Raw genomic sequence first — 19,128 nt, forward strand, 5'->3', positions numbered from 1 at the left:
TCTGCTGGCTCACTGCACTCAGACAGAAGCTACACTTTTGTCCCTCGGTATGATTTATCTGCCAGCAGCATTATTTTGCTATCCCTTTGTGGAGGTCTGCTTTTGAAAAACCACCTAGAGACGATGTGTGTTTCTCTTTCCATTAAAACAAGTGCTGTTATTCAGTATATTTATTTGCTCTGTGGACACAGAGTGTGCCACCCAGTCCCCCGGGGCTCCTGCTACATGCTGCACCCACACTGTCCTCCTGCACCGCATGGGTCACATCACACTCTGAAACCCATTTGGTGGGCAGTTGGGGCTGGAAAGCTCACAAAAGAAAGAGAGAAGTGGAGAAAGAGAGAGAGGGAGAGAGAGCAGACACACACACAAACACACACACACACACAAACACACCTCCTATCCCTGACACACACACACACACACACACACTTCCCTCCCCCGGTGCTCAAATGAAACTCCGGCAGTCTGGTGAACTTTTCCAGAGTGACAGGATCTTCTCGGGCTGTGGACTGACCGTTTGATGAGCAGATTCAATACACGTTTGCAGCCATGAGACCTTTGTAGCTATGTTAGACAACATATCCAGTCATTTATTTTCTATTTTCATTACAACTTCTTTGAGTGTTGCGCAATGGAGCGTGGAGCGGGACGCGGCGATGGGATCCTCCGTGCGCTTTGGTGGCCGAGGTTTGCTCCTTTTAAACTTTTTCTTTAACGAGTTCTTGTCTTTTATTTCTGTGCTGGTCCAGGTCTGGGTTTCTTTGATTTGAGCACTTTGATTGACAAGTTTGTTATTTTAGCGTGCAACAACATTGATGCAGCAGCGAGTGAGCACGTTTTTACGCATCTCTTTCAAACCGAACATGATCGCTTGAATCAAAAGTCGATACATTTCCCGTTGGACATCACACATTTACATAAATGTCACACAACCTACAATTTAAAACTTTTCAACATTAATAAGTCAGCGATGTAACATGGTTTCCCCTCTTAATTACTATTCTTCTTCTTCTTCTTCTTCTTATCATTATTATTATTATTTTATGTACATCAACCGAAAAGTTACATCCCTACTGTGGAGCATTTCAGGTGTCATGTCAGGTGTTTTGCTTGAAGTGACGACATGGTTACTGTACATAGACAAATTGGCTTATTAATTCTGTATAACGAGGTTGTAAAATGCACCATGTGCCCAGAAATGACGTGCGCCATGCAGGCCTGAGGCGGGATTTCATTGCCAGTAATTGCATTCTAACACAGCTTAAAGAATAAACTTATAAACGGATTACTGACTGAGGAGGAATGTTTCAATATTGGCCCCTGAACCTGGCTTTACATCTGGCAGCGCCCGTGGTTACAATCTTCTAAGCTTTAAAAAAAAAAAATCTTAAAAGAGAAACAGAGGGATTGACAGGACAATGAGAGGGCTTTACTCCATATTTTATTAAAAGTTTTATGGAACAGGCCGTGTGAAACTCAGTTCTGTCTCTCGGAGCCCACAGGCCTGTCAGAAATGGTGAAAATATCTCAGATAGTTTAATAAATTCAAGAAAAATTAAACTTAAAGAGAAGCCCAAAGGCAAGTGAAAGCTAAGCTGAGCGGAGGTTAGGCCCACCCTACATTTAAGTAAGACATTCAAGGCTACAGGTAGCTCAGGTATTACTTGCGGTTTAGCCTTCAGGACTTCAAAAGACACTCCTCATGACTATTCTGAACTGTCAAAACATGTCCATAAAACCTAAGTCAGGCTGGGGAATGGCCCTGTTCTCTCTGCCTGCACAGTGACCCCCACAGCTGAATGGTGGCCGGTCTTTGTTGACCTCTCCAGGGTGGCGGGTTTTCTCCCAAACTGAATCCTACTGAGGCAGGATTTTTTGAAAAACTGGCGGAAATGCCTCTCTCTGCCGGCTTTTCCTGCGGGAAGCAGCAGAACTGTGATCTAAACTTGGAAAGTGACGAAAGGACATGAACAGGAACTCCAGACATTTCCCAGATATGCTGCCCAGTGGGCCTCATTGTTCTGTTGACACCATTAATTTCTGGAAATGGGTCACTGTGCTCTTCACTTAGTAACTCACACCCAGCAAATCTTTCACGTAGAACATCTTCATCTTATATTGGGTGGATTACAGCTTAGTTTCCATCTGATATTCAAATCCATTTTAGTTTTTTAACATAGATTTCCCACACCGTTCTGCTCTGTTTGAATCTCAGGATCCCACTACCCCAAAACCACTTGGGTGTCTTAGTCATCCTACAGACAATGACAACACATGTGTTGCCCAATAACAAGCTGCTCATGTAAACACTCACCTGTCTGCCAATTTGTATCGATACAAGCGGTCCCACATCGTCTCAGCAACGTGCAGCTGAGTCAGTGCAGCATTTACAGCGATCAGTCTCCCAGTCTGTACTAGTCACAGCTCAGAGTATCAGGTGAAATCATGCCACATCATTAAATCTGCAACATGTCAGTGCAGCATGGAGAGTCTCATAAAAATGCCTGCGGCAAGAGTGACAAACATTTGTTTGGTGATACTCTCTCAGACGCTTTAAGTAACACGGCAGACTGCAGATTATGCATCCCTCTGTGGAACTGCGAATGATAGATTTGGTATCTTGCAATCGTTACATTTTCTTTCATTTCTCTCTGACTTTCGCCTTTGCACAGATGTGTGTGTGATCCAGTGTTGGCTCGTTCACCTCAGTGATGGCGCTGTGCTAGTGGAAACTGAGGATAAGCAGAAAACGCACAGGCTTCCTGTCACGCTGGCACAGTCCTGGCCTCTCAGTTTGTTTTGTGGTGGTAAAAATATTGGCATTTTATTTGGACATTTTTGGTCTAACCTTAGTTTTGGCCTAATCTGAGCATCTGCTGGGTTTATGCTTATGATCCAAAGCTTTTTCCCTTTGTTTAATATCAATGTAGAGGAAAATCACATCTGCGTTACCGTCACTCCTCCTCTCAGAGGTTTCTGTCAGAGCACCACACTGTGGTGGCACCAAGTCTTACAACTGTTGAATGAATTATAGACCCAGAAGTAGAAGCAGGACATCACATAAAGTGTGTTTCAGTGGTCTCCAGTGCCCTCTGTCTTGGAGCTCAGTGGGTGCTCTCGTTTGTCCGATACATAAAAAGGACCGGAGAAAAATGTTTTAAACAAACGGGGAACAAAGAATTTCTAACTTTGCCTCTGAATGGCCGTAGGACAGTTTTACAAAGACCAATGTCTTTAATTATCACGAGTCATCATGTCCGTCATATCATCTGCTTGCTCCCCAGAATGTGTGTGTGAAAGTGGACAGACTGGGGTCAGTCATGAAGCCTGAGCTGAACTGCAGCTCCCAGTGTGATTCCCCACTCTGCTTCATCCACTCAGGAGTCAACAGGCAGGAGGGCCTCGACATTCTGCAGAGACTATGCAGTCTCAGCACGGTAATCTCACACAAACATATAGATACAAATGTGCAAAACCAGCAATATCAGGCACTGACATACAGTGCACATATCTTAAGTCAACACACATACATGGACACACCTGTGCGTGCACATACACACCCACCCTAAATTTGCATAAAATCTACTAGGGCTACAAACACTTAGGGGCAGCTAGCCACACCAGGACAGCCAAGGGTTGCCATTAAGGTGAATAACTATCACACACAGGGCTCTAGCTTAAGGCACACCATTTAAAAACATGGCACGTTGGCAACATCAACACAGGAGGCACTGAAAATTATCAACCAAGGCAAGATTGAACAGGCACTGCAAACCACAGCCATCACCGGCTTAAAGGGAAACCATTTGAAAGTCCCTGTCAATGGGCTTGTAGTTACTCCTCCCTCACCTGTACTCCCTCCCACGCTATTAAGACCCCAAAAAAAGCTAACAATACACATACATACAAAAATATTTATAACAAAAACATGAACTTAACTTTCCCGTTTGGTGAGACTTTGAGCTTGGTACAACGTCCAACTACTGGACAGCGTAGAAAGAGTGACAAGAAAGTGACATGTTGTCTCTTTTCATACTCTATTTGTTAAAAAGTGCTGTAAGAGGCAGCGTTCAAACTATCAGGATGCCACTTTTTACGCCGTGTAATGTTAACTGCAGCTTTTTAAGCCATAAAAAGGAGTAAACCCCACTGCTTTTAACAGCGCTGCGGTGAGTAACATTAAAATGCAGCTTTATGTGCTGTAAAAACCCTACCAAAAACACTGCTTTTACAGCATTTTTCATAGAGGCCTTTCTTATGTTTTGTATATCCAGTAAGTTCAAAGCTTCAGTAACCTATCAGTGGCATTTATGGCGTTTTCATGTTAATCACTAGTGTGCCGTAAGAGGAGGCAGGTTCTTATGGAGTAAAAAGCAGCATATAACTTTTGAAAAGTGGCACCTGACATTTTGAACAACACCGTTTTAAAGTATTTACTAATTTTTTAATGAATAAAGTATAAAAAGTGACCATATTTGGCACTTTCCACATGGCCATATAGTCAACATCAGTGTCACATCAGACGGCAAGAAGTGACACATGAGATTCTCCAACAGTCTGACTTCCTACAGGAGTCAACAGACCTCCCCTCCTAACACAGGAACTCTGTGTGTCTTCAAGTCAGACTCACCTGTATTCAATTCAGCCAATCAAAAACAGTCCATGGTCATAATGCCATTAAGCAGTGAGTCCCACAGCTCATTCACATTACAATATGTGCTGTAGTCTATGTATCTATCTATATATATATCTATCTATATATATACACACACACACACACACACACACACACAAATGGCAGTTCCAGGCGGTGCTGACATGTCCAGGCTCATATAATCTCAGACACATCGCTTCATGAAATCCACCATGAGACAGAATATTTTTGGCTCTCCAAAAGGTTAAAGGGTAAAAAGATATCCTATCTAGTCTAAATATATTTCAACTGAAATATTGATATTTCTATTGAGTATGTAGTCCATTATTTTGACATTGCTTCTAACACACCAGTCACATTAATGACACACGACTGAATATATACAGTGTGATTTACATTTTTAAATGAGTCTAAATGTTGTCGGATGTAGTTTTTGTCCATCACAGAAAACACCCACACAAATGAAACACATCTAATGAAAACACATTAGAAACACTTTATTCACCACAGAGGTCAGCTCAATAGTAGATATCTGGAAAGATGAAGCTATGTTTAGTATGGTCTCAGTGACTGGTGCCTTTAAGAGAAGAGTGAGCAACATATGAGGCAGGCACAAGGCAGTCTGATGTGTCTCTCTAAAATAGAAACTAGAGTAGTAGAGACACTGTGTCAGTGAACACAAACACTCGCCTACATTCTCCTTTCCTCTCCATGCTACGCCACATACAATCAAGGTGAGTTATCTCTTTGATGTCTTTCATGCTTTATGATGTTGATTTATGCATGCATCTGTCTAAAAGTGCAGATATTATCTTCGCCCCAGGGGAAGGGAACAGTGAGCGGCACTGTGTTTGCTTTGTTAAGGTAATAGATATGTGACAAGATTGTATTTTACATTTACTGTGCTACTTCATTTTAATGTCCTACCAATTCATTCTTATCATTGCCTGTTAAACTCAGAGGACATGAAAACTGTTCTGCTAAAATTAGATATCCTGATGAAATGTAACACCATGCATTTGTTACTATTTCTGGACGGCTCATCAGGCACAACTGTTTCTAAACCTAATGCTACAGTAGAAAGAAAAAATACAACAGCTAGAGCCAACCTATTCCATGAAATCCCACCTGCTTGTCTTCTCTGGATGTGTTCCCAGACATGTCTACTGCTGGCAGCGTGCTGTCTGAGGAGCAGCTTCTTTGCCCCATCTGTCTGGATTTGTTCAACCAACCGGTCTCCACTCCTTGTGGGCACAACTTCTGTAGGGACTGCATACAAGGATACTGGCAGAGTGCTGCTCTGTCGCAGTGCCCAATGTGCAAGCAGAAGTTCTACAGGAGGCCTGAGCTCAAAGTTAACACCTTCATATCCGAGGTGGCTTCTCAGTTCAAGAAGTCGTTGGAAAAGAAAGGCGGAAATGAAGCCAGTACTGATGATCAGAGCTCAGGTCGTAAAGGGGACGTTTCTTGTGATGTGTGTGTTGGAAAAAGAGTCAAGGCTCTGAAATCCTGCCAAGACTGTTTGGCCTCCTTCTGTGAGACTCACCTGGAGCCCCATCATGTTCTAGGCACCTTCAAGAAGCACCGCCTGATCAACCCCCTAATGAACATGCAAGACAGAGTGTGTAAGAAGCACGAGAAACTGCTGGAGCTGTTCTGTAAGACCGACCATTCGTATGTGTGTCAGGTCTGCGTTAAAAGAGACCACAGGGCTCATCACACTGTACCTGTAGAAGATGAGAGCAGAGACAGAAGAGCTCAGATTGGAAGGATGAACGCAAAGATGGAGGAAATGATCCAGGGCCGACTTCAGAAAATCAGCGAAATCAATCAAACCGTTGAGCTCAGCAGAGGGAACGCACAAAGCGAGATTGAGGAGAGTTTGCAAGTTTTCGACAAACTGCTTCACTTTGTTCAGAGAGGAAAAGCCGAAGTGGTGGAGATGATCAGTGCAAAGCAGAGGCACGTCGAAAACAGGGCTGGCGGACTCATCACGGAGCTGCAGCAGGAGATCGATGAGCTGAGGCGGACAAGCGCTGAGCTGGAGCAGCTCTCACGCGCTGAAGACGACATCTTCCTTCTCCAGAGCTTTCCAGCTTTCTCCACACTGCCAGCCACCAAAGGCTGGTCTGACACCCGCTTAGAGGGTGCTCTGTATGTGGGCACAGTGAGGAGAGCAGTCAGGAAAGTAGCGTGTCAGCTGGAGGAGGCAGTAAAGGCTGACGTGAAGAGGCTATGCGAGACCGAATGTCAGAGGGCTCAGCAGTGTGCTGTGGACGTGACTCTGGACCCCGATACAGCTCATCCCAAACTGGTGCTATCTGAAAACAGGAAACAGGTCTATCATGGCGATGTGGCGCTGAGCCTGCCGGATAATCCAGCGAGATTTTACCCCGGTGTAAGCGTTTTGGGAAAGGAGCATTTCTCCTCTGGCAGGCTGTACTATGAGGTCCAAGTGAAAGAGAAAACAGAGTGGGACATTGGAGTCGGGCTTGAATCCGTCAGCAGAAAAGGAGGGTGCGTAGTAAACCCTGAAAGCGGCTACTGGGCCCTGGCGATGAGAAAGGACACCAGCTACTGGGCCCTACACAACACTCCTATACAAGTGCCGCTGGTGGAGAAGCCCCAGAGGGTCGGGGTGTACGTGGATCTGGAGTGGGGGCAGGTTTCTTTTTACAACGTGGACTCTGCTTCTCATATCTACTCATTCACTGGATTCTCATTCAATGAAAGACTTTTCCCTTACTTTAACCCCCGGCGTAATCACGGCGGGATCAACTCTGCTCCTCTGATAATCTCACCTGTCAATGTCTAAAATCTGACAGTATTTAATATCTTCCTGTTACTTGAATGCTTTCAACCTTTGTTTTTAAAATAATTTCTGGTGTTTTAGAAGAAAGCTAGCAAAGGTTTAGGGTGACGTTTGTTGATGTGTTTGTTGTAATAAAGTTGGTTTACTCATCTGAATCCTGAGTGCTTCTTTTTGTTGCTTTTCCATCCACAAAACCACAAGTTTAGAACACATAAAAACAACAATCACATAATGCACATGTATATGAGGTGCATCTGTAATATCTAAGGCTTGATTTGAAGGGGTTTTTCTATGTGTGTGTGTGTGTATGTGTGCAGATGGCAGTGGAGCTCCCAAGGCGGCCTCTCTCCCCAGTGTTAAGCGCTGTGGTGTGGACGCTGCTCTCCGGTGGCATCCTGCTGGCTTTCTGCTTCCTCCTCTTCACCCTGCGCTTCAAAAACAACAGGTAGACTACAAAGTGCAGCACATACATATAAATATATATGAACATTAAAGAGCTGTTGATGGAAATGAACGAATCATTTGTGTGCACATGTTGTATTATCAGGATAGTGAAGATGTCCAGTCCCAACCTGAACATCCTGACTCTCTTTGGAAGCGTCCTCACCTACAGCAGCGGCTTCCTGTTTGCCATCGACGAACGAGCACACTCACAAGGTGGAGCATCGACGGCTGTGCTGCAGGTAAGCCCCACCCCCTCCCTGAATCCTCTTCCATTATATTGCTGGATAAATCATGGTTGGATAACTACTAAGTGCTCCCTCCGACAGGCTCGGATGTGGACTCTGTGTGTCGGCAGTACCCTGGTGTTTGGCCCAATTTTGGGGAAGACGTGGAGACTGTACAGAGTGTTCACCCAGCGAGTGCCTGACAAGAGAGTGGTAGGCATCCTCCACCGGCCTCCTGGTGGTCACGTCTATTTCCAGCATCAGTGACCTTGTCTTGTTTTTACTTTTGTATTTTTGTCACAGTGGGATGCATTAATTACATTCTAAATCGGTTTTCAGAGGCTAGCTTTATGTCTGTCACGAACAGTCTTACATTGCGGCTGGTATTTTACTCCAGGTGTGTTATAAGTGGGGTAAGATTTGAATAAAGACAGCAGACGATGATGCATGACTGAGATTTCCAGGACAAAGGATTCAATTTCTATTATCTACTGATTTTCATTTGTCATCACATATTAGTTCCCAAATGATATTCTCTGGTCTTCTACTTATTACATCAGTTTAGGATGTCATGTTGTTGGTCTTGCTTGTTTGCGAGTCTGTTTCTTTAATAGATCATCTAGCAATATTTTTCTCTGACACCCTGTTAGTGTAATTGTATAGCTTCATTTTATATTTCACTTCCAAACTAACCTAATGGTATTCCTTAACTTGTACCTGGCCAGTGTAACAATGTTTGCCACAGTGATGTGGATGAAAACGCCGTATCATGACGTCATTGGTGACTTTGCCTTCTGTTTCAGATCATCCGAGACATCCAGCTGATGGGCATGGTGGCTCTGCTGATCCTGGTGGACATGCTGGTTCTCACCGCCTGGAACCTCGCAGACCCCATCAGGTGTTCATGGTCTGTGGGAGCTGCCGTCAAGGTAGAACTTAAAGGTGGCTTTATGTGGCTGAATCGCGCGTCGTAAGACAAGTTACAGTTTTGTTCCGTTTAATGACAGAACAGTGAGAAATTGCAAGAAAGTTTGATTATGTGACTGCAAAACCACAAACTCCCTCACGCTCATACCGTAATGTTACTAAGCGATGTTGATGATGTAGCCAGATATATTCAGGTTTCCTCTTACTCATACTATGTGGGTATTTCCTGGCCTAGGTGGTGGAGAGAGACATTTCCTACTCTTTGTCTCAGCTGGACACCTGTTCCTCTGTATACTCGGACCTGTGGGTCATCATCATTGCTGTTCAGAAGGTAAGTAATCTCTCTGGAGGAATGCAATGAAAAAAAAATCTGCTTCAAGTTCCATCATTGTTAGTGATAGGATTCATCGTTTTACACTTTATTTAATGTGTTTTTCACTTTGAGCAAAAGTGCTTTGTTTTAACGTAGAGATAACAGACGTGAGTCTGTGTGGTTAAAGAGAGGTTTCTTCATATCACATAACTTGTGTATAGTATTACAAGGACTTCAGATGCTTAATTCAATGTGTCTGAGGTGAACAGCTGCAGGCCCAAGATCAAAAAGAATATCTAGACTCAGTGTTTAGCATTAAATGACTTCTAAGCAGATCAGCGGTGAAAGAAGTAATCAGATCCTGCTGTTATTTATGTGGAGACACTGCAGGTGTTTAGGGTAAATGTTTTAACTAATAGATATCACCGTGAACCCAGTTCATTGCTAATATTTTTTGTATTAGCATTCTGAAATGTTTGCTCACATTTCCAGAAGTTAAACATTGGATGGAGCCAGTTTCAAAATTCTTGTTTCATTTTGTTGACATGATAGAGCCAAAGGTTTTTACAGAAGGAATTTTGGATGTCTTTTTTATTACTCCATAAAGCAGAGAATACTGTCAACAGCCATACAAAAAGATTTTTTCCATATTTTCAGAAGTAAAATGTTATATAAATCCTCTGTAAAAACCCTCAAAATTAGAAATTAGATAGGAATAAAACAGGAAATGTTTTTGGTGTGTGTGTAAGTCCTACTGAAGTGGAGATTTCTGGCTCAAAGGATGAGAAAACACTTACTTTGAGAAAACACATAGATATGAAAAGATAAGAACACCTAAGTGTGTATTTTGGGCTGTTTTCTTTCCACTTGTCTTAAACAAAACATTTTATGGAGACAGAAAAAACCCAAAATCTCAAAATTGACCAGTACATAAAAAAGAATGTGTTTTTGCCTATTGTGCCTCACTGTAAAAGTTCAAATACCACAATGAAAAAGAAGTCTGTTACCAGTAAAAGTGCTATTAACTTCATTCATAGTCAGAAGACCTTCTTTTTTTCTTTGTTCTATATCTTTACCTTGCCCCTGTTTTGCTCCTTAGGGTGGTCTTCTCCTCTATGGGACTTACCTAGCCGGGCTGACCAGCACCGTTAGCCACCCTCCGGTCAACCAGTCTCCCACCATCATAACGGCAGTCACATTGGTCACCCTCTCCACAGCTGTGGCCGTCCCTGTGTCCATCTTCCTGCAGGCCTGGCCCAACCTGATCTACAGCACTGTGGCTGGAGCTATTTTCATCTGCACACTGGCTACCAACTGCATGCTGTTTGTGCCTCAGGTAAGAAAAAACAGTTTCACACACAAGATACATGAAAGTGTCTTCATTCTAGTAAACAAAATCCCTTGAGCATCTTTTTCTTTCTGTTGATGAACCTGGCACTTTTGTGGTATCTCTAAAACAGAAACTACCGGGGACAGGTGTTTATTTTTTTAGGCAGGATTGTCATCTAATCATAGGATACTATGTCTGGAAGGCAGCATTAAAAACAGTCAGACAATCAGACAGGCAGAAACTGCAGATACACAGACATATGACACATGAATGAGACATGAATGTAAGACTTTCTCTTTTTGATTTGACAAAAGTAGTAACTTAAGTGAGTGATTGACTGTGGTTCCCACACCTCAATTTTCCACATGCGTGCCAGTTAGCCGTGCCTATCAGTGGAGTGTGAGTCACGCAGAAGGTGTTTATGAGTCAAAACTACGTAGGCTGTTGCAAACAGGTTTATGACTCTCTAAGTGTCTGGCAGCGGGTTTATGTTACGATAAAGGAATGCATCTCTAGTTGGAAAGGAAGGAAATGTTTGAACAGTGAGCAATACGCTAAAAAACACCTGGTCAGAAGATGCCATGTCAAACATGCAGTGTAAGATTCATTAGGGCGTGTGATGTATTGTACATTTTTTCCTCAACACCATGCAGCTGACCCAGTGGAGGCAGTTTGAAGAAGATCAGAATAACCCAAGTCAGATGGCCAAGTATTTCAGCAGCCCCAGTAAGAGCCAGGCCTCAGCGTACAGCCAGGATGAGATCTACTACCTGCTGGGAGAGAACAACTCCATGAAAAAACTCCTTAATGAGGTACCGTAATATATATATATATATATATATATATATATATATATATTTTAAATACCATTAAATAACATCTTGTGGAATATTAAATACAATCCACATGAGCCTGGTTTTTGGACCTAGGAATTTTGCCATGATGTGATGTTACAGATTTGTTTTCATTTGTTGTCACTGATCTAAGTTACACTTTCACAGATTATTCCTGATGGTGTCTGCCCACAGAGAGCATATTTGGAGCACCTGCTAACACTAAAACATGTTGCCTGACAGATTTTACTCTCAGCCACTTCTCTCTCTCTAGAAGTTTTCTCTGTTAGCTTTACTATCAAATTGCAGTAGTACATTGGAAATTGGCTGGGGAATCTATAACTTTAATTTAGAGTCAAAACACTCTAAATGACGCAGAAAATGAAAACATCCAGAGGCACCTGTCGGAGTGTTAAAGCTTGTTTTTTTTTTTGTTATAATTTCTAGAAGAACGCTGTGATTGACAGTCTGCAGGAGCAAGTGAGCAATGCCAAGGATAAACTCCTGCGACTCATGTCAGCCAGCCAGTCCCCCAAGGACCAGGACTTGGACTCCTCCAACACCAACCTCAATTCCTCCTCCACTCAGACCACAGAGCTTCAGTCTGACGGCCCATCTTCTTCTTCTCTACCTCAGACAGACACTAAATCCCCTGTCACAGCACCACATCTCTCTCCTCACCTCACTGCAGCTGCTGTTTCATCTTCTTCTGTTACCCCGTCCTCTGAGCCTCCCTCTACTCCAAACTCCTCAGCCTGTGCTGCTGCTTCTCCTCTTCCCAATGATATTTCTGGAGGTGAAAACCACAGAGGTGTTGCTATCACCGGCCCTAAGGGCAGAGACACAGCTGAGTCCAGAATAGGCGAGGATCTCAAACAGCCCGTGTCCCTCCCGCCCCCTGGCTTACTCAGGACAGCAGAGGAGACAGTTCAGTTTGTCACGTCCCTACAATCCCGTAGAGGGTTAAACTCATCTCAGGTTGAAACTTTAAACAGACAGAGGGGGGACAAGCAGGGACAAAACGCCAGACCAGCTGGTTTTGTCAGCAGTGAGCAGTTACAAGAGATCCTCCAGGAGCTGAGCGTGGACGCAGTCACGGAAATCGTACTTCGATCTCCCGGTCAGACGTCCAGAACGCCTTCTCAGCTAAAATTTCCTGAAGCCTCCACATTTTCCCCTCTGTCCCTACGGACTCCACGATCCCCTCATCCACCTGTTCTCTTCCGCTACCCCAGCATCTCCCCTTATGCGATGAGGAAGCGTCGTCCGCCCTTCCGCTCCTCCGGAAGAGGTTTGGCTCCTCCGTGCTTCTACACAAGTTCAGAAACTGCTGCTTGTGGAAGGATAAGGGACAAGTGTCAACGCCCAAATGCAGACAAGCACCCTGACGGGGTCACTGCGGATGGTACCCTCCTTCAGGCTCACAACGCTGACCTCGAGCTGGAGCTGGAGGAGGATGCAGAAGGGAATGAAGCGATAAGAAAATGTCAGCGGTGTGCTTCAAAGTCCCACAGATGTTCAGTCTTACTTTGTGCAGAGCACAATCACACAGCTCCGCCTAACGTGGAGGCCGATGGTGATAATGCGCCGCACCAGAGACGCATCAGAGACTCCTGCGGTTACTGGGACTCTGACTCCAGCAGCTCTACGGACTACTGTTACTACCACCGTCCCTACTGCGAGTCCTGCCTGCAGCGAGGCTCTCTGCTGTCCTCAGACAGCTCCTCAGACTCCTCTGACAGCGAGTACGAAGGCTACACCAGCCTGTACCGCCCCTCACACCCTGTGGTATTCAAAGAAGACCTCAAGCCCACCTTTGTGTGAGCACAGGTTAACTGCACTTTACATGTTCATCCATTTCCACCACTTGTATTCGTGTCCTAATAAATGTTGTACAAAGTTAACTTGGAGGATAAAGCATGCACAAAGAGCGTTGGTATTCTTGAATCTTGCATCATGGGACAGAGCAGCGCTTTTACTTATGAGACTGTTTTTGAAACTTTTGTAACACAAAAGCTCACACTGCTGTCTCCTTTTTCATATTCCTTACGGCATTATTTGTATATTTCTGCTGTCAAATGAAAAGATTTGCTTTCCAAAAAGTCTGACATTTAGAGTAACAAATAAAAAAAAAAGCCTCAAAAGCAAAAGTTTATACAGAATTGTCAAAATGTGCACTATATTAACTATTGTGCAAATGCTGTATTTATTTCATTATTTATTAGTAGATGTTTTGGTGTACAGAATTTCTTTCTGTCTCCGAATTACTGTTTTACATTGTCAAACACATTCCTTAAAATATTGTCATGCCATTTTTTTTGTATGGTCTGCATTTTTTTTTGTTTGAGTTTTGCTTTAATTTTCCCACCCTCTACGTTGTCTCTACATTTGTTGTCAGATGCTTCAAATGTACAGCTGGTTTACGAGAGACCACACCACACTCTACATCAGAGCAGCTGGCGAAAACAGGTCACAGCTTTCCCTTTTATTACGTGTCATTATTGTCACAGTATTACTGCGCTGATTTATTAAGGGTATTTAATGTGCAAAGGTCACAGTTACCTGGAGTGTGTGTCTAATGTGTGTGAGTGTATGTATGTTCTTTTGATTTTCAAGCCCCCACTGGTTTTATTCAGTGGAGGAATAGGAGCCACCACAGCAAGAACACTGAAATGGAAAGTGTATACATCACTGGCTTGGTGTAGGCTCAGATTAACCAGCTAAGGGGCAAAAACTAGCCTCCACATTTACATTTTGAGCAGAATCCCACAAACAAACCAGTGTTTCTATGCTTGATGTCGGTCATCATTTTTGGATGTACAGCATGAAAGCATAATATGAATGGAGTTTAAAAAGTAGATTTGGACACTAGACTCCTCTATAAGACAGAGTCTCAAGATTTGGTACCATTTCAGTGTTTAATTGTCACTTAGTGGTGGATAATACCATCAAATTTGCAATTAATCACACAAAATCAAAGTATTTGCTACACAGATAACATGAATCTTTCAGATGCCCACTTTTCCCGGCTGCGACTTGATGTTGAATACCTGACTGCCCATGGAAAAAATGTAGGATATCAGAATATTTGTCATGTGACTTTAATCATGACCAAAACAGCTGCACAGATTTGGACATTTTCATGATATTCCTGCAGCACAGACAAAAACAGCATTATTCTCTCTGCTTCTTTTTTGTATCTCTCTTTCTAGTCTTGGCCTGTCTCTCTTGCTCACTCCCTCCCACTATCTCCTTTCCGTCTCTCTGTTTTTCCCCTCTGCTAATGGGAAAGTGTGTGTTTGCCGGGGGAGGTGTTGCTATATGAAGGGAAAATAGTGTCTTGCATTACTTCTGCTCTGCTGCCTGTTTTAGAGACACTACAGCTCTCTATTCTGCATTTGAACCATTGAAGGGCAGCCTGGGAGGAATTCCCTTTGATATAGAGCATAACAGAGTATAAATAAACCACACAAAAGACAGACTACCAGCATCGCTGTGCAGGAGGAAAGACTTTCCTGCCAAGCTAAGACAAGTGACCTGCATTCTGTTCAAGATGAGGAGAGGATACTGACATATTGTGGAATTGTGGAATAAAACTAGCTGCCAATCAGTCACACATATATTTGTTTGTCAAAATATCACTGTAGTCCACTTAATCTTTGAACATTTATTACAAAATGATTAATAGAGGGAGACTGGTTCTGATAGACTCACCTTGAGTGGTTTTAGGTCACTAAAAAAGCATAAACAGCACCACTTTCTTATAAGTCAGCTTTGATATTACTATTGCTTTGTTGTTCAGTCGAAAGGCATTAATAGGAACATTTTTTGGGTTGCATGATTGTCCCTTTGTCTATCTGGACTCCTACCACTTACAAAAGGGCTGCTGAGTAACAATGACCTTTTTAAGTTTCAGTTATTCAGTTATTGTCAAGAAGTACAAAAAAAAAACAAAGCAGGTAATGAAATAGAACAAGGCAGCATAAGAAAACAACACTTCAGTTGTAGTTGCACTGAAAGAAGAGACATTTTCCTATTAACAAAGGAAAATGGTAGGTAATGTAAATACATACATATTTATATATACATTGCCTAATCTATTACTGCAACATGTGGTATGTCACTGTAAGTAGTGATGCAAAGAATTAAGATCATAGTGTAAAATAAGGGTTGATGTGCAAAAAAATCTGACAGAAAAAAAAAATATATATATAATTATTTCTTTAATATTAATGAAGCAACTATTCAGAACTTACAACCTCTTTCTAAAGAGCACCTCGCTAGAAAGCAAGTGAGCAGAGAAGAAATGGAGGTGAAATTAACCTGAATTAAGAGTTGTAGTGACAGAGCAGCCATGCACATGTGCACAAACACATTATCACAATTACAAAGCACTGTGACACTAATTAAACGGATGTACCAGAGGGCTGCACGGTGAGGACAGGGTGACAGAGGATGGGCTTCTGTAACTAACATGGCAACAGGGCTGCATGACCGCCGGTGCTCTCTGATAGCTGCGTCCATTTGAACTGACAGCCCGATTTTGGGAGCTCCATTGGCCGACAAAGTCATCAATCCCGGGAGCAGATACGCCCATTGTCCCTGCCGCGGCGTGGGGAAAAAACCTTTGAAGTCGTGAGGGCGGTGCCAAGCAAATTGTGCCATGTGGTGCTCAAGAGCAGCGCTCTCATTGGACCGCGGACACACGGTTAACGCCCATTCCTGAAGGATACCCTCTCTGATTGGCTAGATCGGCCACCCCAGATTCGCCGTGTGCGCGTTCACAGCTCTCCTATTCTCCGTCGCCAGTTGCGTCGACAGCGTGAACCTCCCTCCACGTCAGCACGGCGGCCACTGGAACCCTGTACGTAAGTGACGTAGCGGACGTGCGTAGCGACAAAGACAGCGAGCCAGAAACCTATGGGGAAGGAATAAAAAAAGAAATTCAGTACCGTCGCACTCTGTACTTAAAGACTATCATTTTCTGAAGAGGTCGCTGCCCCGGGACCTCGTTTGAGACATTTTTTGACGGCGACGCGGGCGGATTTTGAAGCCAGCGCAGAGCAATTTAATTCGTAGAAGAAGACCGAGGCAACTGGCAGATTTTCCGTTGGACCGTCTGTAGGCTAGAGTATAGCGAGGGAGCCGCCATGGCAGTCGGATCATTGAGCCTCCACATCGGGATATGAAGAGGAACTGCATGTGTCCCGAATTGCCAAGAAAACGCCGCATTTACATTTTGATCCGCTTCGGATCGGCGCTCTTCGTCGTCTGATCTCTCACCCTGCTTCATCTTTGTGAGACTGATTCCGCACCCAGAGAGAAGAGATCGCAATTGGTTTTAATCGGGGGGCCACAGGGAGAGGCCAGATTCATGACTATTTTAGTTGGAGACGTGTCTTCAGTCTTCAAAGGCCCGCCGAAAGAAAATTTAAGGATTATAAGGAAGGAATGATGCTCTGATCGGCCGCTGGTGGGACAGAAAGGGTAGTTTATTACGAGCTAGAGTGAAGGATCGTGGGATAAAGGGGGTCGCCTTCTGCCCGTCTTCCCCTTGTGAATTATAGTGTTATTCATTAACTGTCATCCCTTTTTGGATGAGAAGGTCCGGCGGATCGATCAGCCCTGCCGTTTAGCGAGTCACAGTCTCCGAGTAGAGAGAGAATCAAAGGGATTTTGGATCATGTCGGGTCGGCCCAGGACCACATCCTTCGCGGAGAGCTGCAAACCAGTGCCGCAGCCCTCGGCTTTCGGCAGCATGAAAGTCAGCAGTAAGTACACGGCTGTGATTCTGGAGTAGCCCACCTTTCCTGCATGCACCAGGCCCGGTGTGGGCTGCAACATGTCCCCTCACTAACCAGGCTGAAAAATGTGTCAAGCCACCATGACGTTAGCTCCGGATAGCTTAGCCCTGTCATATATCTGTGTCACTGGCTGAGATTGGCCGGTGCTGAGCGACACACACACACACACACACACACACTCTCTCACACACACACACAGATACTGACACACACACACACACACTGCTCGTCTCGGTGTGTGCACACACCGCTGCGCTCTGACGCGCCGCCCCGGGGCGGTCAGCCTGGCCGGGGTTAGCAGGCCGCGCCTGGCAGGGCCGAGTGGGGCCGGGCCGGAGGAAGGTGGTGTTGGCACCGGCCCAAGCCTTCTCCTTATACTGCAGATCCGGTTTGATTATTATCAATTTAAATGCCGCTGAGATCTGGTAGCGGTGTTGCTACATGGCACTATGCGTAATGGAGTTAAAGCGATAGGGCCGGTCTATTACGCAACTGTCAAAGCGGAAGGTGCGCCCATAGTTGACTGGGGCGAAACTGACGTGATCCTGGAGAGGGCTGGTTTACTGATCCTATATTCTGTGGGCTGTGTCCAAATCAGACGTCGCGACGACTGGAGGGAGGGTGACACAGATATCCTGTTCATGAAGCCACAGTGGCACCCTGCCCGAGGCTGGTTACAGGCTGGCAGCAGACACGAAGCCATGCGACTGACTAGGCCTGAAGTTACCTGCAGAACCAGGCAGTCTGACTATACTGCTCCACACACATGTGTCTTTTCTATTAATTCTTGCTATTTCTGATCTCTGCTACACTCACCCTCCTACTGTTCGTTTAGTGCTGCATTTCTTCCCCACAAACTGGCATCCATAGATTGCAGATCCCATCAATTCAAGTATTCACAGGTCTTTGGATGATAATTTCCAAATTGTTAATGAGTAAGGACAGTCCTGCCTGGAGACATTTACTAACTGCTTTCTTATCTTGCATGCAGGCACACATTTGGGTGTGTGTGTGTGTGTGTGTGTGTGTGTGTGTGTGTGTATGAGTGGAAAAAATGAGGCTGTTGAGGAATGTTTGTGGTGTTTTAGGGGCTGTGATGTGATCACGATGTGTGTCAGTGGGGTGAGGCTTCATTCTCGGCCATGGCACTAGAAACCACTCGCTGGGCTAGGACACACACACACACACAGGGAGACTGCTCCCATCCCAGATCTAATACAATGCTTATCTTGCCCCAGGTGTGGGAGTGGACGCATAGCTGTCAGTATGTAATGTTCACGGTTATGCTGCTGCCGAAAGCAAAATGCTGTGCGGTTTCAGAAATCTTGTGCAAGTCAATAAGTTGACTGCATGTAAGAGGACTTCAAATCTTTGGCCCACTTGTTCAGACACAAGCTACTGATTTAGCACCCAATGCAAGGCTATTTGCAAGGTTATATGAGTTTTACAATTGTGTTTCTACGAGAGACTCATCTGGTAAGTCAATACATCATTATCAGTTTTTAAAAGCTGAAGCCCAAGTCACCCAATTAATTGGGTGTTAAATAATTTGATTTCCACTAGCACATGGTGTTCAGGCCCATAGAGGAAAGTACCTGCTTGCGCTGATCCCCTGCGATGATCGGTCAATACACGAAGCATTTATGCAATGATCTCACAACTGTATTTCACAGAGGAGACATTGAGGCAATGTAGTAGAAGTCAGTATGGTTCAAGAAAATATCTTGTGGTATGTTATACGGGAGAGGTCAGACGAAATCTCATTGTACTTTGCTGTATGATGA

General features: G+C 44.2%; 3 protein-coding genes across 4 annotated transcripts in view; all 3 read left to right on the top strand.

Moving 5' to 3' along the window:
• Positions 1-635: 635 nt before the first annotated feature.
• On the top strand, positions 636-13,364 carry gpr156 (G protein-coupled receptor 156). The gene is made up of 10 exons (XM_070838614.1): positions 636-690; positions 3,288-3,440; positions 7,787-7,914; positions 8,017-8,152; positions 8,240-8,350; positions 8,941-9,066; positions 9,300-9,395; positions 10,477-10,713; positions 11,361-11,519; positions 11,988-13,364. The coding sequence occupies exons 2-10, from the start codon at positions 3,324-3,326 to the stop codon at positions 13,362-13,364; spliced, it is 2,487 nt and encodes an 828-aa protein (XP_070694715.1). The 5' UTR covers positions 636-690; positions 3,288-3,323.
• On the top strand, positions 5,364-7,566 carry LOC139208844 (E3 ubiquitin-protein ligase TRIM21-like). The gene is made up of 2 exons (XM_070838603.1): positions 5,364-5,391; positions 5,815-7,566. Exon 2 carries the CDS (start codon positions 5,817-5,819, stop codon positions 7,470-7,472), a length of 1,656 nt encoding a protein of 551 aa, XP_070694704.1. The 5' UTR covers positions 5,364-5,391; positions 5,815-5,816; the 3' UTR covers positions 7,473-7,566.
• Positions 13,365-16,650: 3,286 nt separating the features above from the next.
• Positions 16,651-19,128, top strand: part of gsk3ba (glycogen synthase kinase 3 beta, genome duplicate a) — a 30,102-nt gene continuing 27,624 nt past the window's right edge. For both annotated transcript variants that reach the window (XM_070837958.1, XM_070837959.1), the window contains exon 1: positions 16,651-17,311. In XM_070837958.1, coding sequence (XP_070694059.1) covers positions 17,224-17,311 — 88 coding nt within the window. In that variant the 5' untranslated portion in view covers positions 16,651-17,223. The remainder of the gene's footprint in view (positions 17,312-19,128) is intronic.

Source organism: Pempheris klunzingeri, chromosome 10, assembly GCF_042242105.1.
Source record: "Pempheris klunzingeri isolate RE-2024b chromosome 10, fPemKlu1.hap1, whole genome shotgun sequence".
NCBI classification, from domain to species: Eukaryota; Metazoa; Chordata; class Actinopteri; order Acropomatiformes; family Pempheridae; genus Pempheris; species Pempheris klunzingeri.